The sequence below is a fragment of the Lates calcarifer genome, linkage group LG6 (genome assembly GCF_001640805.2).
Source record: "Lates calcarifer isolate ASB-BC8 linkage group LG6, TLL_Latcal_v3, whole genome shotgun sequence".
NCBI classification, from domain to species: domain Eukaryota; kingdom Metazoa; phylum Chordata; class Actinopteri; family Centropomidae; genus Lates; species Lates calcarifer.
The window spans coordinates 18,226,487-18,249,396 of record NC_066838.1 but is presented as its reverse complement, the minus strand read 5'-3'; the positions used below and the strand labels follow the sequence as shown (position 1 = coordinate 18,249,396).

Genomic DNA, 22,910 nt, shown 5'->3' with positions numbered 1-22,910 from the left:
TGGCTGACGTCCAAGTAAAAGAAATGAACTCATTCAACCTGCACATTAGTCCTAACCTTTTCCCCTTTTCCCACATCGTCACACTACCTGATTACAGCTAAGCTAAATACCTGCATGTCAAGTTACTGAGAGAGTATGTCATGACTGTTGCTTTGTACCGCTAAGCTCTGTATCTGACATGTCGAAAGCTCTTTGCAGCAACAATGCAAGACACCACTTAAGACATGGTGAGACTCTGCATTTATTATTTAGCTAATTGAACTCGCTGCTGTTCAGCAACATGATGGAAAAGCAAATGAACTCGCATCTGTAACTGCATGGGTGTGTGTTTCCCTTCTGTTTTTTTCTTTCATACACATCAGCACTTCCTTGCTTTCCATCCATCATGCCCTATCAGCAGCCTCCCTCTCTCACTCACCTCAAACTCTGGCGCTCTTCCAGATCAGGATCGACCCAACTGTAAATCTAATTTCCATGATTCTCTGTAGGGCCTTTAGTTTTACAGCCTTACACAGTGCAAAGCAAACATGGCTGCCTCGGATCATACTCTATCCTGTTATGGCACCCGGAAAAAGAAGTGTGCAGTGCAAAAGCTACTGATACCAAAAAAAAAAAAAAAAAAAACAGACAAAAGGACAAGTGCAAGTATGTGCTAGTGCTGTACTGAAATCGGACACACAATCTGATTGGTCTTAGATTTCAGTCTAACACAGACACAGATATTAAAAGCCTGTGGAAAGTCTGCATATAAGATCTTCAGCCCACCAAACAACCATGGATTGATTCCATTCTTATTGACTCGCGCTGGTGGGAGACACATTGTAAATGGGACCAATTGCTCATTTTATCGAGCGTAAGGGTATTACATTCTGCATCTGCTGGCTGAGCTCTGACAGTCACAAGGAAGTATCTCTGGCTGCCAGGGTCTCTCTCTCTTCCTCCTCCCCTCTTCCGCAAACACACACACATACACACACACACACACACACACACACACACACACATTTATCTGAAATTAAATGGCGCTATTAAGACAGCGACTATAGAGATGACACAGTGAAGTTCATTTCCTTGCTCTGTAAAACCAGATGCAGCTTGAACTATACAGTATATTACAATTACTTGTCAAATGGCAACTTCAATCACCACATAAAACATAATAAACACTCCTTGTCCTGCAACAATCTAGTCGTGGCATGCGGTAGGGTGACATTATGTAAAACTGTGTGTGTGTGTATGTGTGTGTGTGTGTGTGTGTGTGTGTGTGTGTGTGTGTGCGCGATATGGAGTTTGGCCTAGTCATTGCAGACCTTTTGGTGCTGTCCTTAACAGTGCACTCACAAAAATAAAGGTGCTAACTAGAACCAAAAATGGTTCTACAAAGTAATGCCATAAAAGAACCATTTTTAGTTCCACAAAGAACTTTTTAGCTAGTGGTTCTTTAAAGAACTATCTCTGCAAACAGTTCTTCAAAGAACCTCCAGAGGTGCCTCACTGGACCACATTTGTTCTCTCTGTTGTGACTTTTTTGATTGAGCCATCTTAACACTATCCACATGTTATCTTTCTCCTCTGTTTGTAGTTGACAAAGCAATGCATAGGGTCTAACGCTATCTGTGTGTGTGTGTGTGTGTGTGTGTGTGTGTGTGTTTGTGTGTGCATTTTGGCCAGTGAAGTGGAAACAAAGGAGGGCATTCATTATTTATAAGGTCACTCAGGTGCCAACAATGCTTCATTCCTCAACTGAACCAGTCTGTCATTTGACCCAGCATGCCTGCAACGGACATGAAGATCTCTGTTTAAATGTTTTGCATTTATTTACTTGTTTCTGTGTGGATATGCAATTTATTGCGGTTTATATATGTCCCCCCCCCCACACTTCATACAGATACTTTAATACCATCACCTTAAGATTGATGTTATTTTTATTCAATTTGTGTTGCATTTTAGGCAATATAAATCAAGTTTATTGTTATAATATCATAATTAGCCAACTTGTTTGGTACTTGTTGGATTTCTCTATATCCCTACTGGGTTATTTATTAAATGCATTTTCCACTCCATTCAGTTGTTTGCAAGAAAGCAAGAATGAGAAACTCTTGAGAAATATTGCACCCAGGCTATGCTCCTAATGTGTTTTTTCATGTCTTGAAGTTTTGAGTTGTGCAACCCACAACTTATCATTCCATATTCTTCTTCAAACACTGATCTCGCATGCATCCCACAATGCAGTATTTACCTGTTTTCCAGATTTAAAAAAAAGAAAAAGAAACGGCCTCAAATATCTTACCTCAGTCCCACTTCTCCTGTTGCTGCTGCTGCTTGTGCTCATCATTTTTCTATGCGTATGCTACTGCACCTCACCTGCAGGAAGCAGCTCTGAGAAACTGAGCTGTAAAGTGAATCCTGTTGTAGGGGAAGAGAAGACGGGACCTGAGGAAATATAGCCTGCTGACCATAATACCAGATGCACTTGCAGTTATGTGCCACAGCAACTGTGATACTAATATTATTATTTAGAAACAAAACCTTGATCATATGGCTGTTAATCTCTGAGTGAGAGACATGTGGATGAATGAGTGCAAAGGGCGTGATAGAAAAAAATTACAGATGATTTGTCATGTATTATTGCGTTAACTCTTGACACTGTTTGTTGGTTTTTTCATGTGAAATGTGTGTCACTCTTGCTGTTGAGCAGTACAGCAGTAGGCTATGAGTAGGCTCTCTGTTGTGATTGGACGATTCCTCCAGTCGTTACCAGGGGCGTGGAACCAAGCGAGCTGAATGGGAAACACATTTGTGTGCCTCCTCACCGGTGTATTAAGCCTAAATGGGGGGGAAGAGAGAGACGACGATAAGCGAAAACAGTCGTACACGTAAATTAATTTCCGAGGGGACGACAGGTAAAGTAACCCCCCCCCGTGTCTTAAAGCCGATTGCTCTTCAACTACACGCTCCGCATTGAGCAGCAGCAGCCACGAAGAAGAAACAGCGGAGAGACTCGGCAGCGTTTAGCTCCAGTATCTGCAGCCGAAGAAGAGAGGGATGCGAGGACTTGGAAGGAGATAAATAAAACGTATTCGTCTTTTTTTGTTTCTTTTTCTCGTCAGTATGGGATTTGGGTTCAGTTAGCAAACGGCGAGTTTACCGAATTTGTTTGCGGTCGTTGGTGGTGAGCTCTCGTCCGTGAAAATGGGGATAATATGCAGATAGGGCGTTTTTAAAGTCCACCTTTTGTCGTGGACGGTCGGCTAACGTTAGCGGGGTTCGCCGAACAGTGGACCTGGCAGGTTTGCGTGTATCGCTAGCGTGAGTTTAGCCGAGGTCGTGTGGTCGGTTATCTTCGCTTTTCTGAAGTAGGTAAGTCCCATTCATGTTAAATGTAACTGTTACGCGATTGTTTGGAGGCTAATTAATATTGTCTGGGTGCGGGGGTTAATTTTACTCTAGTAAACGTTAGTTGCGAAATGTCAAACTTAACGTTAACTTGTGTCGTCAGAGCCAGCTTGCTAATTTTTCTTTTTGCTAGTTTTTCTTTCACCTGAACAACGATATTTTCTGCCAAGAATGTTTTTTTAAAACTCGTGTGCTTGCCTTTTCATACACCTGCTTTTTTATTGACACCATGTAACTTAAACCTTACATAGCTTCTATAACCTCAGCATTGTCTTGCAGACCGGTTTTATTTCACTTATTGGCAACATTTCTTCTTGCAGCTCTTCTTGTCGGATGAAATCTTGTCTATGCCATCCATCCCAGTGTTGTTAGGGGCCTCTGCTGGCAAACTGCGTCACCGAGTGGGCGCTGCAGGTATCCATCTCTAAAATCTGCATGTTAGGAAGTCTAGCCATGGCACGGATGACCTGGAAACCAAAGTGAGTGAACTTTTCAAGTCACCATGGAGCCGGAGGCTAATTCAAACTCCGAGGCCCACCAAGAACTAAAATATACATCTGTACCCAGCTCTCAGTGTGAACTGGCCATGGGTGATGGGAATATCAACCTTGTGGATCCAGTAGTGAGAGGAGGGAGTGACCCCAGTGCATACCCCTCATCGAGCTATCAAAGGAGTGTGCATCAGAGATTCATCAGGAGGAGTCTGTGGTTTTCGGACACAGACGAGCAGGCCTTTGAAGCACCTGAATGTGATAACAGGAGCAAGATCCTAAACATAAACCTGCGAACAATAGTGGACAGGACTCGGGGGACTAGTTGTGGGATACAAGAGGGTTCCAGCACTGAAAGCCAAGGTGGGCACAAAGACAGCGCAACAGAGAGCGCCAGTGCTGATGAGGAGAAAGAAAAAGGTGGGGATGCATTAAATGTTACGTGCAGTGATGGTGCTAAAACTGCCATCAAGGCAGCCAGCGAGGAGAATGAGGAGGAGGCAGAGATGAAAGCAGTCTCCACATCTCCGGGAGGAAGGTTCCTCAAGTTTGACATTGAGCTGGGGAGAGGGTCCTTCAAGACAGTGTACAAGGGCCTGGATACTGAGACCTGGGTGGAGGTTGCCTGGTGTGAGCTGCAGGTAAAGTACTAAAGCTGTCCATCTTGTACACATTCTGTCTCTCTGTGATACCCAAGCAAAGTGCCTGTTTAAGAGCAGACAAAGCATATTCAACAGTCACATTTTAATGACAGTGAAGATTTGTTTGAGGCATTTGTTAAAATATTTTAAGTAACTAATCTTCACATTTTTGTTCTTTACAAAAAATACAAATAAGTTGTTTTCTCAGTCAATCAGTGATATAAAATTAGTGAAGGAATGCCTTACTCTCACTGGAAGCCCTCCCTCTGCACTCCCCTCTGTGTGGGTGAAGGTTCACACATCATGATAGCATAATGGTGATGTCTTCAGGGAGCTGTCAGTCAGCCAGAGTCTCATGAGGGAGTCCGCTAAGTTGCAAATGGGCTACCACTAAATTTTAAATGGTTTACACAGGAGAAGTGATTGACAAGCAATAGCTGCTGATGTGGAGACGCGTACCACCGCTGAAGTATAGCGATCAGCAGTTTTTTAAAAATGCACGAGGAGAGTCTATCTTGTCTTGCATTACACAGACACAAGAAAATCACCAGCTTAGACTGTGCAAAGGTATTAACTAATTATTTCCGTCCTTTGGAGACTGCAGCAGGGATTATCTCTCTCTCCCTCTCCCTCTCCCTCTCCCTCTCCGTCTCTCTCCCAGGAGGCTTAAGGGGGACTACAGTAAGCATGACTGGCCCCCCTCAAAGAAAGAAAAACCTGTACTGTGATTTGTTATTCTTTCACCACTGAGATTAAAATAGTTAAGGATTCATTTTAAATTCATCCGTTCTTCATTTTTGCTGTAGTCATTTGCCCAGCTGATAATGTAATGACACTGAGCACAGTTATTGGAGCGGACAGTGCAAAGGGGATGCTTGTGTGCGCTCTGTCCCAGCAGTGTGTCTGCATGTTATGAGCTGTGCTACTCCCTGCCTCCCTCCCTCTGTGCAACAGGAGGTAGGCAGACAGGAAGCAGCTGAAGTGCGTTGTAGCCTGCTGGGAAGCGTGTGGCGGTCCTGTGGCCTCAGTGAATTCTTTGCCTAGGATCCTGAAAACACGCTGCGTCAGTAACCTGAGAGAGGAAAGAATGCAGACAGCTTGATGCATTGAAAAGAGCTAAACCTGTTTTGTATGACTGTAGCATCACAAGGCAGTGACGCATCTCCTCACTAAAGAGGACTGCAAAGATAACATGCCGTTGGTTAGGAATGAATGAAGATACAGTAGCGCTCGAGACCACACGGTGATTTCATTTGGATCATGATGATGTCATGCAGAGTGATAGTAACAATGAGCATTCCCACATCTCTCTCTACTTGACAGCGCTGAGCTGCGATTGGACTCAGCACATGATAGGATGTGGAACAGGAAACAATTTACAGTGTTTTATTCTTCCCTAGTGACACACATTAAAACTCCCTCTAGTGGACAATCAATAATAGATGTTAATCACAATACAAATGGTCCTTTCCCACAGTAATGCTCTCATCTAGTCACTCTTTCATGTACAGTTTTGTAGCTTTGAGTGAATAGTTTTCCATAAAAACTGCTGAATAAACAAAATACCATGCTGACCTGATTAGTTTGTTTCATCAGATTGCTTTTTGGTTCAGCAGCTTACTGAGCAGATCAGAACCATTGATTGAGACCTTTGAATCAATAAGTTGGAGCCTTCTTAAATTTACCAGAACTGTTTGTGTTCTCATGCTGATTAAACCTGCCTCTATTAGATTAAATTATTTAAGACACTTTATGACAATGGTCATTAGGGTTGTTCTGAGTTAGGTCATACGAATGAGGTTTGTTCAAAACATAATGTGAAATAGTTGTTTTAGTTTTATTTTAACAATCAATTAATCTGTTGGTTTTTTTCTTGAATTATTGTTTTGTCTGTAAAATGTCTTTTTAATAGGGGAAAAATTCCCATTCCAATTTCCCAGCATCTAAGGTGATCTCTATAGATCAGAGCTGCAGTGAGTTATCATCTGTTGTTTGGACAATACAAGGCATATGATGACTTCACTCTGGCAAATATCCACATTTGAGATGCTGAAACTAGGGAATTTTGGTGTTTTTGGAAAAAAAAAATTGAATTTGATTGATTGAATGATTTGAATTGACAGGAGATTAATGGGCAACAGCTAATTAATCACGTGATCATTTCCGGTTTAGTCACTAAATACTTCTGTGCATATTTTATTCTGCTCAGTATCATTAATAGTCAAGTGGTTTAGTTACTTCGTTGTGTGATGGGGTAAACTGAAGACACAGTAAATCTGAGACTGAGACTCTATTGTAGTCCAGTGAATGACATGTTTTTATTGACTTTCTTTAAGGGAGAATCAGAGTTTGTTTGAGCCAAGAATCCACCCAGCCCACAATCATACCAGATCTTCTCACTCCTCCACAGCATAGTGTAAGTGCAGGTATCAACTAGTCTTAAGTTTGGAGTCAAAATAGTAGAGATTTTATGCCAGAGTTATGTGTGTTTACGCTTCACTGTTGCATGTAGGTGATGCCAGCTTTGTGTTTATCAGTGAATTGTGGTAGAAAACAGGGCAAGACAGATGAGCTTTTTGTGTTAGGTGGAGCAAAAGAGATATGACTGTGATTTTCCACTGTTTTCCCTTCTTCCAGTGGTCACATGGCTTTCTTGCCTAGAAGTTTTAATCTGCTCCTGTGTTTATTCTTCCTTTTCCCCCCACCCTCTCTGTGTCACCCTCCTGGCCCTTTCCTCCCATGCCCATCTCCCCCACATTTCTGTTTCTGTGCCAGGCTGCTGGCATAACACAGATGGCCCTGGCTCAGGCAAGGATGTTAATCTGAGAGAAAGATGCCTGTTGTGAATTTTTCATTGTCGAGGAGAAACACTTCTTGTGCCTCTGTTTGCCTTGTCTCATTCTATCATTGCTCACTGGAATTTATTTTTTAAACTTTGGAAACTTCTTGTTTCTGCCAATTGGGCTATGTGTATAGATTTTTGTCTCTGTGTTGAATGCTCTTTGCACACTTTCAGATACAGAGTTTACTTCTGATTTTGTGCAGACTTCTCTGTGGTATTTGGCAGCCAGCCGGTTGATCTGTAGATTGAATCTGGTTCTCGGCTTGTGAAAGCAGAGCTGGCAGTGATACCATGGCACCAAGATGAAGCTGCCTGTTTTTGGGTGTTTGCTGGGAGATCTGGGCTTTCTTGATCTCAACAACCCTAACGAATGACACCATGAGTCACTAGGTTATTAGCCTGGTTCCAAACACTGGATTTCCCTGTAGTGGTAGATTAGATTGAGCCATGTGATAGAGTGGTAATTTTCTTTTGAGCAAAGCTTATGGTTGTCTCTTTAGATTAACATGTATAGGGCCACCAACAACCACCTCTCCTTGACTGCTCACATGGAAAAAGGAAAACAGTTGGAGAAGCCCAAGTGGGTCATTGGTTACAGCCCATTTGGCTTTAGGAGGCCCAGGGAAGCAAGGGAAGCCAGACCCAGTGGCTGTAGCAAACAGTGTTTTATCAGTGGGCCCCATCTTCAGGCATGCCTGAAGTCACTCAGTCAACCAAAGACCCTGAGGGATGAGGGACAAGCCTGTTAGAGCTACAGCTGTGTGGTCTGTGGAATAGCTCTAACAGTCTTGTTGGTAAGAGGCTTATTAAGGAACTCTAGGTCTAATGCATAGGAGACAGTCAGTGACCAGAAATTTTACACACTTTTTTTAAAAACACATTTTTAAACACTTTGCAAGATTTCCATAGAAGCATGTATATCATTAGATTGCACAGTTGTGCCTAATTTAAAGTGACCAGGAAGTGTATATTGGAAACATGCAGGCACACACACCACTTGTAGCTGAAGTGGTTTGAGAATTACAGTGTTGTCAAGTGGGGAAAAGCTCTCCCCCTCATTTACTACAGTTGAAGAGCCTACAAGCAAGGTTTCGCTTATTATGGCAGAAGTATGATAGTGTTTATAAGACAATTTCAAGTATTCAGAATGCTTGTATAAAAATGTTTGGCAGAAAGATCTTAAATATACAGAGGAGGACTAAGAAAGGCTCAGGATGCTTGTCAGATGTGTTGTTTTGCCACAGTTTGTGGTACTGAGAAGCAAATTCCAGTTCTGTATTTCAGTCAGTTTTGGTGAGGATCTGTGTCTGGCTACTGTTCCTCTTCCCCAGTGCATTTTTGATTGTGCTTGGCATGTGTTTTCTCATCAAGAGTTTTCTCCTTGTTACGGTATATGATAATAAGACTGACAGTTATTTTCCTGATTAATCGTTTGGCCTATAAATGTCAGAAAATAGTTTTTGAAAATTACCATAGAATTTTTCCAGTCCCTGTTGTTAAATAATTGCTAGTTAATTTTCAGTCAAACAACAAATTAACTAGTCGTTGCAGCTCTATATTACAGTGTTTGCCACTAATGCCACAGCAGATTCAGGGGTGGCTATCTGGCCTCTTGTATCACTGTGTACTGCTTTGTTTGGAGTCAATCAGTCAGTCAATCAGTACAACTTTATTAATCCACAAGGGCAGTTTGATTTTGCACATGAGTAAATGGAACACAAATGCACACAATTACTAGTACAAAGGGGCTCATAATAATAATAATAATAATAATAACAATAATAATAATAATAATAGTGTCATAATAAATATAAAAAAATATAAATACTGAAATAGTCCACATGACAGATTAAATATTACAAGCTCCAGATAGTGCAGAGAATTGTCCTATAAATAAATATAAATATAAATATGACCAGGGATGGTCAGACTTTATCAAAGCTGCCACACAGCTAACAGTTTAAGTGGTCAATGTGAAATTATGCCTGCTGTGCCTGACTGATAACTATAGTATTTCTTTCAGTCATACCAGTAGTTAGTGAGGAGTCAGCAGAGACACACCTCTAGTAGACCTACACTGCAGTCTGACCTTGAACTGATGAAGATTTAGTTAAATGGCCTTTGACCTCCCTCATCCTTCCCCCAATGTTAGGAAGTATCACAACAGCTCATTAGCACTAGTAATCCCTTTTGGAATTTAAAGAGGTTATTTAGTGTGAAAGAATCTGGAGCACTTCTGTATCCAGTTAAGGCCTCCTGCTTAGGCTCTGTAGTATGAAGACAGTGGTTACTTTTAAGACACCCTGTAGTTCACCTCTGCATCACTAAGCTATTTATGTAATAATGAGTGAAAAACAAATGGCTACAGTGAAGGCACTTGGTCTTAGGTCACTGTAATGGTAGCTAGTATTAACATTTATTTTGAGAGCTGAATTTTCTATTTAGATTTAATAATACGTATGTGTGGCTGCCATATATGTTTATTTTGTGTGCCATACATCCGGTTTAGGGATTTTCATTGTGTATCTGTGCTTGTAGGGTTTTTCCCTGGGTTATATATAATGAAGCAATAGTGGCACCAAAGATGTGACCTAATGAAATCTACACTTGAAAATGAGAAATACTGAGCAGCCCTCCAATAAATCCTTACTCTGTGAAACTCATTGTATTCAGCTGCGTCAAACAGTTGCTGATTCAAACTTGTGGTTATTTTAGAAGCTGTTATTAGTCGTGGTGTTGCGCTGAGTTGACTTGCACTAAAAGGTCTTAATGTTATGGGGTTCTCCACAGAGAAGAATGACGGAGAAAGAGTAATTGTCCTGTTACTCTAGCTGTTTTGTGCATACAGGCTTGTGATACAGTGTACAGTAAAAGGTGATATACTTGAACATGAAATACCACCATTTGCCTCAGAAGCTAGTATTGCCCCCCTTTAGCAGAAGTAACTTCTTGATGGTGTTATAATTGTCCACCAGCCTCTGACATTAGCTTGCTGAAAGTTTTTACCACTGTTCCATGCAAAATTCCTTCAGTTGCATGATATTTGAGGGTTTTTCTTGCATGTACTGCCCATTTTAAATCCCCCCGCAACATTTCAATGGCATTCAAACCTAAGCTTTGACAAAGCCATTCCATAACTCTCCATTCCTTGGTGGATTTCCTATTGTGTTTAGGCTGATTATCCAGTTTAAGGTCCACTTCCGGTTCAACTTTCTGACAGATGGCCTCACAGTATCTTCAAGCACTCTTTGATATGATGCAGAATTCATAGCTGAATCAGTGACTGTAGGCTGCCCAGTCTCTGAGGCAGTGAAGCAATCCCAAACCATAACATTTTCACCACCATGATTCACAGTTGGTATGACGTTCTTCTAAAAAGCTGTCTTTGGTCTGTGCCAAACATGTCTGCTGTTACTGTGGCCAAACAACCTTATCTTTGATTCATCCATCCAGAGCTTATATGTCAATTGGCAAACTGTAGCCTCACTCTAATGTTCTTTTTGGGCAGCAAAGACTGTTTTTCCTGGCACACCTCCCACACAGGTCAAATTTGTACAAACTCTTTCTGATTGTAACCACATGCACTTTGACACCAACAGTTGCAAGAGTTACCTGCAGATCCCGTGATGAAATATTGGCGTTTTTGGAGACTTCTTTTTGCATCAGATGGTTTGCACTTGGGCTGAATTTGCTGGGGAGGCCAGCTCTGGATAAATTGGCAGTCATTTGAAATACCACTTGTTGATGATTTTCCTTATAATGGAATAATTTGGAGGTCTTTTTAAATCCCTTGCCAGGCTCATAGGCATCCACTACCTTTTTTGTGAAAGCCACAGAAATCTCTTTAGATGTTGGCATGATGATGCCATACAATTCAATAGCAGAGACAACAGGTTTGATCTACACTCCCTAAGGAGTTTCTAATCATTGGCACCTAATCTGGAACACTTTATACAAATGGATGGATGCATGGATTTGAAGGTGTGATTTAATAAAGGGGTGTGCTATTTTTTTCAATGTGAGTGACCTGTTTTTTTTTTTTTTTTAATTTTGATTACAAAATGACTGCAAAATGTAAAATTTTTACCTTTATTAATAGCCCTTATTTCAAAGAGGATTAAATGTTTGCTTATTCAAATATGTTGAAAAAGTCAACAATTGCCATGTGGTGTACTTATTTTTTCTCATTGCTGTATATGACAGATGGCTTCTGTTGATGTTATCTTCCTCTGTCTGTTTCCAAACATGTCGCAATTTAACAGGGAACCAGTTTGTCTGTAACACCAGTACTCTGACTCGCCCCTCTGTCATTGATTCCTTCCTCCTGCAAAAGTTGTCCTCCCACTTGGGCTTCCGTGGAACCTGACAAATGTATGACATCTTGTTAGTAATGTGAATTATGATTTTAATGGCCACCAGTGTTTAGCTCACATATCCTGCTCCATATTTTTACCTACCACAACCCTGAAGTGGCATTTGCAGTTACAGTTGGCAGTGATGCATTGAGCACGGCATTCTTGAAATTGGTTTTATTATTGATGACCTGGACAGGTTTTGATAAAGGTGCTGCGGAAATTAAGAAACAGGGCTGCTTTTAAATTGTCCATGCAGGAAATAGCCTGTGTGGTGTTTAGTCTGGGTCAGAGTATTATGCTAAGTCAAGGCTATCTCTCTGGCTCTGTGCCCCCGCACTGCAGCGGCTCATAGAATGGTCAGGGGGGGTGGGGGGGGTAGTTGGCCATGCTGCCCAGTTCAGCTCAGGACATCTTTACCCACCACGCCACTCTTCTCTGCCTCGTCTCAGCTCCATCATCACTGATCTGGGAAAAGGGACACATGCGAAACTGCTCACCTTCCTCACTCTCACTCCCTGGCTTGTACCAGTCCATGCTGGCTTCATTAGGCTTTAGTCATTTACATGGGCATGGAGCACATTTGTGAATGTTTGCCTCAAGTTTAGAACAGGTGGGTGAAATTACTGCCCTGGGTATCATAGCACCACAGCTATTTGTAGCTGGTATGGTTTTTACAATGTGTCTGAGTATCTGTGTGTTACCATTAAGCATGGATGTTTGGTGTCTGTGCAGGAGTGTGTGTGTGTGTTGGAGATGTCACCACCAGCTGTTGTGCCTCAGGTTCTGCTGGACACACTGGTTAGTGCTGCTTCTTGTTGACAGTGAAGCCTGGTTGATTACAAATGAAAAAGCCAAGAACATGACCTAGTCTGCTCTTCTCTTCCACTGACTGTGGACTTTCACAATTAAGGATAAATATTGTTGATTAATATTCATTACCAATATTGATAGTAGACAAGCTAAGACTGCAGTTTTTGAAGTCTTAATAGCACTGAATTCAGTTAGTTAAAACATTCAAAAAAGTTTAAATTTAATTCACAAAGGTCTTAAATATTTTCTCTCCAGTGCATTTCTCACATTAACTTACTGTCATATGACCAAGAAAAGTTGCAAATCTTAAAAATCTAGTAATTTAGTTGCTAAAAGCAGCAAATGATTGACATTTTTGCTTAAAAAACAAACAATTAAAAATTAGTAAAAATTAGTTGCAGATTTTGTTTCACTGGATGGGTCGGTTAATTAATTGTGGCAACTCTCTAACAGTGCCCAAACTAATTTTTAATTGGGTTATCCATCCATCATTTCTGCTGCTTATTCAGGTCCTGGTCAAATTAATTTGATTAATTATCTCATTAGGAATTATAGTTGGGTTCTATTCTGCTGGCATGCAGGAAGAAATGTGATATGATAAAATAATAATTGGCCATATTATCTGCAGTACACAAATTTTTTTATTCTGCCTTCTTAAGTATATTATAGTATTATTTGAGTTAATTCAGAAGCATATATTAGTATATATAGAAAATTAGTTCTGTAATTCAGAAATTTTATTTTCTGTTACAGTCAGCTTTACTAATGAAGGTCAAACGTAAACATCTCCGCAAATATTTTTGTTATAGTTCCTCACAAATTTGAGGGAACTTTGTTAAGAGTCTATCTTTGTAATGTGCATATTTAAGAAAAATAATCATATTGCCAGAGATTTACAGATAACTTATCTAATTCTTAAAGTTCAAATCACTGATATCAGCCTTGACCTCAAAAAATCCATCAGTCAGGTGCTTAACAAAGATGTGACCAGTCAGAGGTTGTCATGGCCATTGCATAAGCAGCATTAGGCTGTGTGTTTAATCAGCAATTTTTGTTTCTTTGTGTCTGAGTCAAAGAAGTGTTTGTTTGTCAGCCTACGCATTTAGCCTGTGACAGGAAAGAGGTTTATAGGAGGTTTGTATGCCATAATCCACATTGGCTAACTACCCTGTCACAATCAGCCAAACACATGCAACAAACTATTTCACTATGGGCCACTTACAGTTCACTTCATCAGTCATAACTGCCATAAGTGCAGCAGTGGACATAAAGCATTGTTTTTGACCTGTTGATCTCCCTGTTAAGTCAGGGTGTTGGGGGTGTGGTGGTGTTTGTCATGCATCTCCTCCTCATAGCTTCTCTATATCTCTTCCCCTTCTTTTTTTCTTTGCTCACGCCCTACACACCCAGGCAGCAGAGTAGTCATTTAGTCAGAGACTGATTTTTAACAACGTTATTTCCTTACTATCACAATATCTCAGTGGCTTGTCATCTTGCTCCTGTCTTTTAGGCTCTTTCTTGACAAGGCTGGGTGATACATGGCATATTTTTGCTCTCCTCTCTTCAGCTTTTCCTTGTTTAAAATATTATACCGTGCCACCATGAGTGCCAGTGTGTCAGTTAACACTCTCTGGATGTATGGTGGCCACATGGCAGGGTAACACTGAAACAGAGATAATAGAGTGACCAGTACAGCTGCTGGACCAAAATCCCCTGCAGTCAAGACTGATGGGACACAATTCAGCTGCGGGCAGTCTGCTGGCTCATGGCTTGCCCTGCACCAGCTTTTGTTACAGCAACAGAAGCACTGCAACAGTGATCTGTTATAAAGGATGGGTGCAGAGGGTGGCAGGGTGGCCAAGGAAATTAGCATACCTTCTTCAATCTGACAACCAGGGCTCATGTCTCATATTTCCAAACATCCTCATTGTTGAAACGTCTACATAAGCTGTGACTAAGACACAGCTCTAGGAGGTGGTGTTCTGTAGCACTCTGGCCTCCGTTAAAGGTCCTGCATGGATCAATATAGCATCATTATTATTATCATCGTGACTGAACCTAAGCCTTCATTGCAGCGTTAAAAAGCTGCACTGAAGACCAGTTGCACTGTGGTTTCTGTATGTCTGTGTGTGTTAGAGAGATAAATCTGTACAGGTTAAACTTTTGTGTATGATTATTATTTAAACAGTCCAGTTTTATTTTTACGTATTATTTTTAAGTACATCTTGAGGTGAAATATTTTCCTTCCTTTATCACCTTAGCAAAATGTTGTGACACATATTGAGTATGCTGGGTTTAGCTCTCGAGGTTTTATAGTAGAAGTTGTTGACAAGTCATTTGAAAATAAATCCCAGTCACACTATTGTTACTAACTCCAAATGTCGCTAATCTGCTCCTTGTTAGTGAAGGATCAGGATGAGGCCAATTTAATGAGGGAAAGAGGAAATTGTAATTAGAAACACGGAACACCAACCCTAACATAGTGTGTAATTTAGCTGCCATAATTAGGACTAATGCTGAAACCTGTTACTCTGCTAACATATTTGGTCCCTTGGCTATGGACTTCGCCAGTTCACTGATCTTAGAGATCTGAATATTAGGTAAAAACTTCCACCTTCTTCTTAGCTTTACCATTAAAATGGGCTATGAAACGTTACAGCACCCAGTTACATGTGACAGAATCAACCTTATTTGCTGGGGAGTGAGTACCTTACAACCCCTTATGAAGGCCTGTTAATACAGTGCAATCTGTTCATTAGTCTCAATTGATTTAGTTTTTGTCTTTTCCTTATTTTATACTATCATGAGTGATATATCAACTCAGATTTAAAAAATTATTTTTCAGTCATTTTGCTGCTGTATACCACTAACCTTTTATGATAATAAACTAATATAATATAAAGTAGTTATTGTCTGTTTACGTGCTTTAAGCCATACAGATCTGTCCATACCTTTCCAGGCTAAAGGCTTATATAAGATTATTTACAAACTTAATTTGGGGAATGTACATTCAGGTATGAGAAGTGAAGAATCCATCTTGATAAGTGTCATGACTCAGCTTTTTTGCATTTCTAAATCAATTTGTGGGTGATATTGTGTGTGGAAATTATGTTTATGATGACAGATGGGAGATAGTGTTAATAATACACAACCTATTCAGCTTCAGAATTAGTGTTTATAAAGTTTTATCTTCTTGAGAACACCATCAGCATCTGTGTGTGTGTGTGTGTGTGTGTGTGTGTGTGTGTGTGTATATATGTATATGTGTGTACCGGTGAGTCTGCCACCCTGTTTGGGATATGTCTCTTAGATCGATGCTCTAGAGACGTGGCCTGCCTCAACACTCTGCTACCTCCCTGCTGGGAACAGTCTGATTCTATTAGTAGATAATCAGTTTTAGACACTCACCCGGCTGTAGCCCCCTCAATCCCTGTGGTGCTTCACAACAATTTTTATATCAAACAAAAAGTACAATTACTGCAGGAAAAATTGGTTGCATCATTCTGTTGTTGGCGAAACAATGTTTTGATTCACCTGTCTACACACAACTGTGTCTGCACTGTGTGGATACACTGCTGGTGAGCTTAACAAGTTGTTTTTCTGTTTTTTATGCTTCTGTTCATGGCAGTAAGTCCAATTTAATGGTAAATCCTTTAACATGCTTGCTGAGCTCTCTACTGTTAGCTTAGTATTTGTGTGTGTTGGATACCAGAATCTTCCAGAACTAATTTCACATGAAGAATGCTCAGTGTTTGACAGATTAGTTTTGCATTACATGTGTTTTCTCCACTCTGCATGGGTTGGATAGGCTAATAATCGAGCTTGATTAGCGACATGTAAGAAGGGCCACATCACACTCTCCAGTAATTAAAGCTGCTTGTGTGTCATAGATTGAACAATGGCATGGCAGTTTTTTTATCCAGTACAGTCCAGTGTTACATGTAAAGTAAAAATCTGTGGTTTATCAAGTGTTCAGATAAATTTGGGTATTTCAAAGTAGACTTAGGGAGGACTTAGACTCCTACTGATTAACAAAATATCCACTTTGCTGGGACATGAAGGCACCTGGAGTGATACCATCATCCAGCGCATACCGTACATTCTGTCACATAGGTTTCCTTGTTCAGACTCAAAACTAAGGCAGCCTTTGTGCCATGCTCTACCTATAGAGTTACATTATACATTGCTAATTCTATAGTTGCCAGGGGAACAGCAAGTGGTTGTTTTAATATAAAACCAGCTTTGTTGTATCTACTCTTAGACCTTCGGGGCACTTTCTTCTTAAAAACGACATGTGACATTAGGAAAAGAACTTGTTTTCAACACATAGCTTTGCAATTACATGGTATATTAGCCAGCAAAGTTACCAGGACTAATATTTTAATCTATTACCTGGTCCCTTCAAGAGGCCCATTGTTTTGGTACCTCATCCTGATATGTCTGCGCTGCTGTATGAGCTACCGGAGCTGTGGAACTAATAGAGTTCAGCACACAGATGTAGTGGGTGGCAGCAGAGTGGAGCCCAGCTTTATAGATTGCTTCCTGCTAATGTCACAATCTATTTTTCTGTCCCTGCTACCCAGTATGGCTTTTTGTGTGTGTGTGTTTAACCTCGCCTGGGCGGCTCCACACTCTGCTGTAGCCAGCTGAGCCTTTTCTTTGAGCAAGTGTACAGCACTGGCTTGATAAGATTCTGAAAAGAGACATGCACATAAACACTAGATGGTCTTTTTGTAGCACCGTTCAGATTTCAAATATAATGTGGTAATGAGTCACACTTGTTAAGAGCTTGCATCCCTCAAAATAACTATGAAGCAGTTTGCGAATCACACATACTGATGCGTCTGTGATATGCCTTGTTTGGTGTGTGTGCATGTATACATGTCTTGGGAATTACATTCTTCCAGTGTCTCTGTGCACATATATCTGTCTGTGTATCTCACCCTGCTGTGCACAACACCTCTGAGCCTACATGTGGCTTCTGAATTATGCAGAAGCCCCAGCGTCTGCTGAGAGGGAAAACAGAAGTGGGAGAGCAAATGGAGGTGTGTGTTTGAGACTTGGGGATCACTCTGGTGCTGGTGGGGGTGTGGGGGTTATTGAGGAAAAGCAGCAGGATTTCCTCAAAGATGAGAGTAGATATGATGGGAGGAGGAGGAGGGAACAAGAAAGAAAAAGGAATAATGTGGAGATGAGAGTATTGCCTAAAGGCAAGAAAGCTGCATTGCTCAAGGGTTAAAATTAGCTTTTAGCTGTCTGCCTCATTCCTCACTGTCTCTTATTTTAGACCTGCGTTTCAGGTAGACTTCAGTCCATGTGTTGCTTCTGTGCAGCCAAGAGCACTTGGGGATAACCTAGCCCGGCTTGGGCGGCCCCAGCCCCAGCCTTCCATTGCTCAGCTTGCCTCAGTAAAAAGGGTTCTCTGCAGAACTGAATTATTCATGGTACTTCAGAAGAGTGTGGTGAAAATCCCCACCCCCCACACACTTGCACACAAAACCTGATATGCCACATTCACACACATACACACACACACACACACACACACACACCATGTCTTATCATCTTGTCGCCCCACTCCTCAACACATTGCATCACAGCACATCTTGCTTCATTGATAATTTTTATTTTATTCAAGCTGATTTTTGTATTAGTTCTGCTATTTCTTCTCACAGGGAGTTCACTGTGGTTGAATAATTAAATAGATTAGATCTTGCTAGGTTGTGTTTGTTGCATTCCACCGTCAGTGTAGTCCATGCTCAGTGCTGAGTGTATGCGTGTGTTTGTTACGTAAGTCCTTGCTGTGGTGGTTTTAAACAGGGGAATTGCAGTAAAGAAAAGCCTTGGCGCTACGTAAAGCAGGGTGTTCTCAGTGCAGGGTCAGCCTTACAGAGAACAGAGAGAGAAAGGAGGGATTGAGAGGGAGCCGGTTACCAAAGATGTGTTTCTAGGTGCGTGGGATGTTTCGTGATGGAGAAGGGAGTGGTTGGTGTTGGGGGTGCAGAGAGGGAGATGGATTGCAGATATGGGGGGAGGGGGGAAAGGAGAAGAAGGTAGTGGATGAGAGTGTGAGCAAGCAAGTGAAGGAGATGGCGAAAGATTGAAGAGATGAATGACACATAACCTTTCGCCGCAGTGTTTTGTGGGTGTGACCATGTTAACGTGTGGGTTCATCCTCCCCCTCGAGTCATTGTAGCTGTGGTTTGTCACGCTTCTGTCTCTTTACACAGCCTCCATGTTTCTGGATGAATTAAAATGAACAAGTGAGAGGTCACATGTGACTTGTTTTACACCTTAAATACAGACCTAAAACATCATGCACATGCAAGATGTTTAAGCTGAGTCTTGTTACTGCCCAAGACGGCCTCTGATCTGGATTGTTCACACACATACACATGGTGACTCTCATCCTCTTTGATATACATATGGTCCAATTAGAGGTGTATTTATGGCTCAAACACTGACACTAACTTCCCCCTCACTCACTGTCTTTCCCACTTACTGAAACACACTGAATGCATGAATTTAAAATGTGCAGGGAAGTGCCTCCAAGGCGATGGCCTCTTCCATCTGGTAGTTCTCATGAAGCAAATATATTATAAGCATCTACGGTTAGAGTGTGATATTTATTATTTCTTTCTGCTGCATCTGTCCTCTTTCCTCTAGGATCGGAAGCTGTCAAAAGTGGAGCGTCAGCGCTTTAAGGAAGAAGCAGAGATGTTGAAGGGTCTTCAACATCCCAACATTGTCCGTTTCTATGACTTCTGGGAGTCACCCCTTAAAGGGAAGAAGTGCATTGTTCTGGTAACAGAGCTTATGACGTCAGGGACGCTAAAAACGTGAGTACTTGATGAAGGCAAATAATGTACAGATGTACAGTTTTACCAAAAATGTATTTTGTAACTCATATTATTGTAAATGATGTTTTCTTCTCCTTTCTGCAGCTATCTAAAGCGTTTCAAGGTAATGAAGCCCAAGGTGCTGAGGAGCTGGTGCAGACAGATCCTGAAAGGCCTCCACTTTCTCCACACCAGGACCCCACCCATCATCCATAGGGACCTCAAATGTGATAACATCTTTATTACTGGACCTACTGGGTCAGTCAAGATAGGGGATTTAGGACTGGCAACACTCAAGGCAGCTTCGTTTGCTAAAAGCGTCATAGGTAGGAGACTTTAAAATGTATCAATGCATATATATATGGTTTTTACAGTAAAAGAGTAAATGACACATCCATTGGGCATTCTCTCTCTTCAGGCACCCCTGAGTTCATGGCTCCAGAGATGTATGAGGAGCACTATGATGAAGCTGTGGATGTCTATGCCTTTGGCATGTGTATGCTAGAGATGGCCACCTCCGAATACCCCTACTCTGAGTGTCAGAATGCTGCTCAGATTTATCGCAAAGTCACGAGTGTGAGTCCACATACTGTACAATTTTCCAGATTGTTTCAGAAATTAGATATTTAGGGTAAATATTCAACAGAAAATTTCACATATACCTTAAGTTAAGTGGCTGAAAACGATAACAGATGAAGATAAGCAAACTATAACAAACGTATGATAATCAGTACAAAAAAAGCCAATACATTTTTAAATAATTTGAATAAAGTATTGCAAGTATTCACATATCAATAGCAAAATGTGCTCCTAAATCTTGAAGCAGTTCAGTGTAACTAATTGATTTAGATTCTGAAGTTGTGCTGCTGTCTTCCAAAAGAGAACCTGCTTGTAGTATGCATTTTGTGATATATCAGGGTCATGCTTCATGAACCTGTAAAATGGAGCTTAGAAAGGTCAGGGATGTTTTTATTTGCTTCACCACATAGAAAGTCCAGGGAGTTTTTAATTGAAGGAATGCAGCTTTTTTAAAGCACAAGATCTGCTCCGTGTTTTCAGCTATACGGATCCTCAGCCTTGAATTTCTTGGGTGAGGGATCTAATGAGCCATATGGAGTCACAGAGGGAGTCCAGATCTCCTTTGTTTTTTTAGATAAAGCTTAAAGGCTGTATTCCATTCCATTTCTTTGAGTGTGCCTCTGCTAGCGAAGCATACTGCAAACTGTTTTTAGATTAGGGGCTGTCTAAAGTCATGATAGACTTCCTGATTTGATGAAGAGTATTGATTTTCCACTCTTGAGACTTGGCAGGGTTGGAATCTGAGAGATGACTCTTTCACCTGCTGTTAAAGAAGCAAAGGTCTCTAAGCCCATATTAATGGTTGGGAGGCATCAGTGCAGTTGTCTCTAGATACTCTTCTCTGCATTGTTACCGTATGCATATCAGAATGCCCTGCAGGGACCACTGCAGGATATTAATAGGAGATTGATCAAAGAGAAACCATGATAGCTTTACAGTATTCCCTGAGTACATACAGCATGCAGCTGCTTAATTGGTAAAAATGTTAATCTGGAGAATGCATATACATTATCTCTTAGATGCAGAAAGTATCTGTTTAAAGAATTAACAGTCTTAGAAGTTATGTCAACACCACAATCACCACACATAATCAGAATCAGAATCCTTTATTAGGACAATTTTATTTTATTAGGACAAGATGTGCCTGTGTACCCTGTCCACACATATGCTCAGGATCTTCTGAACAGTCAAAATACCATAGGAATTTAGACCAGCTGCATTCTAATTGCAGTTTACAAACAAAGCATCATCAGGAACCAGAGCAGACTCAAGACAGCTGCTTCTTACAAATGGAAGAACAGGAAATGGATGCTCTAACGTGCAGAAATCAGCGTACACACCTACCAAGGAAGTCACCAAGGTTGTGTATGAGAATTGAGATGGAGGTTGTACATAAAGCTATAATTTGATGATATGTTGAGCTCTCGGATGAAGAGGAGTTGGATATGCTGCAGGAGTAGTTAGAGAGATTTCTATGGGTGCTTTTTGTGGTTTTCGGACTGCATTGCAACTGACCTGAATTTAAGATGACCACAGCTGCCATGCTCTGTCAAGGTCAACAAGCCCACAGGGTGCAAGTGTGTGATACTTGAAAGATAATATTTGGGGTGGGGTAGCACAAAAACATCCCTGTACACTCTTTCCGTTGTTTTTTCCTTTGTCATTATTTTTCACCAAGACAGTATCCTTTCATGGCATGTCCTCAGAGTTTTGTTTATATTTCCTTTTCCTCAGGGAGTGAAGCCAGCCAGCTACAACAAGGTTATGGATCCTGAAATCAAGGAGATTATTGGGGAGTGTATCTGCCAAAAGAAAGAGGAGCGGTGAGTGAATGTCCCTGTCACTGAGCAGTGTCCAGCCAACATTGCCCACAAGGTGCCCTCTCATCTTTCATGCCTTGTCTCACCTCCCCTGCTTCATTGCTGTGGCGCTGACAGTTGGGCTCTCAGCAGCACTGCAGTCTCTCTCCATATCTGCAGGGTATCTTTCAGTTCAGTTACATAATGAGTGTTTGTGTACAGAGGGGGAAATAACCCATGATTGGCTTCCAGTTGTTTTTTTAATTGAAGCATGATTGGGTTCTATGAGTGACTGTGCCCTGGCAGCACAGGTAATCCATGCCCATGTATGTATAGTTACTCTGTTAGAGTAGGCCAAGATGTACTAACACACCAGAATTCTTTTACCACATCTTACTATTTTGATGCTAAGGCTAGCAGCAAACCCTCAACATTACAGATGAGTGGCAGCCGTGTGAGTAATGCCAGAATCTGAGCTTCACTGTTCCTTCTCCTAGGTACACCATAAAGGACTTGTTGAACCATGCATTCTTTGCTGAGGACACAGGTGTGAGGGTAGAGCTGGCTGAGGAAGATGATGGGAAAAAGGCCTCAATAGCCCTCAAACTGTGGGTGGAGGACCATAAGAAGTTAAAAGGGAAGTACAAAGAGAGTGGAGCCATCGAGTTCACGTTTGACTTGGAAAAGGAGGTCCCTGAGGTTGTGGCACAAGAAATGGTGAGTGAATAATTACCCATTCATGTACAACTGCAAGTCCTGTGACTTGTCTTATTTATTTCTTTTATTTTGCATTGCGCTGTTCACCCAAAAAATATTTTACTGTAATCTAGACATTGTTGAACCTTTTCAAAATCCTTTGCATACATTCCATTTTAACAGTAAGTTAATTTTAACCTAATGCCAGTTAATGCAGTTTGGTATTCTTTGCATGTCTTGGTGGCTTGGTGTGCTCTAGTTGCTGGCAATGCTCGTATCTCATCATCTGGGAATGCAGTCAAATGCAGATTGCTGGTGATAACTTTGCTATTCCAGGAATACAGTGACTGTGTTTTTACTCTTTTCTTTTTGTTTACATGGTTTTCTCCAGTGTAGATCATGAGATAAGGTACTCACAGGCCCAACACTAAAAGTACTGGCTTCTCAGAAATAAACAAAACT

General features: G+C 41.1%; 1 protein-coding gene across 4 annotated transcripts in view; it reads left to right on the top strand.

The window, feature by feature from the left end:
- Positions 1-2,742: 2,742 nt before the first annotated feature.
- The window catches only part of LOC108900169 (serine/threonine-protein kinase WNK2), a 43,229-nt gene continuing 23,061 nt past the window's right edge, over positions 2,743-22,910 (top strand). For all 4 annotated transcript variants that reach the window (XM_018701068.2, XM_018701066.2, XM_018701067.2 and 1 more), the window contains exons 1-7: positions 2,743-3,360; positions 3,717-4,528; positions 19,202-19,374; positions 19,480-19,700; positions 19,793-19,950; positions 21,688-21,776; positions 22,250-22,469. In XM_018701068.2, the coding sequence (XP_018556584.1) occupies positions 3,899-4,528; positions 19,202-19,374; positions 19,480-19,700; positions 19,793-19,950; positions 21,688-21,776; positions 22,250-22,469 (1,491 nt within the window). In that variant the 5' untranslated portion in view covers positions 2,743-3,360; positions 3,717-3,898. The remainder of the gene's footprint in view (positions 3,361-3,716; positions 4,529-19,201; positions 19,375-19,479; positions 19,701-19,792; positions 19,951-21,687; positions 21,777-22,249; positions 22,470-22,910) is intronic.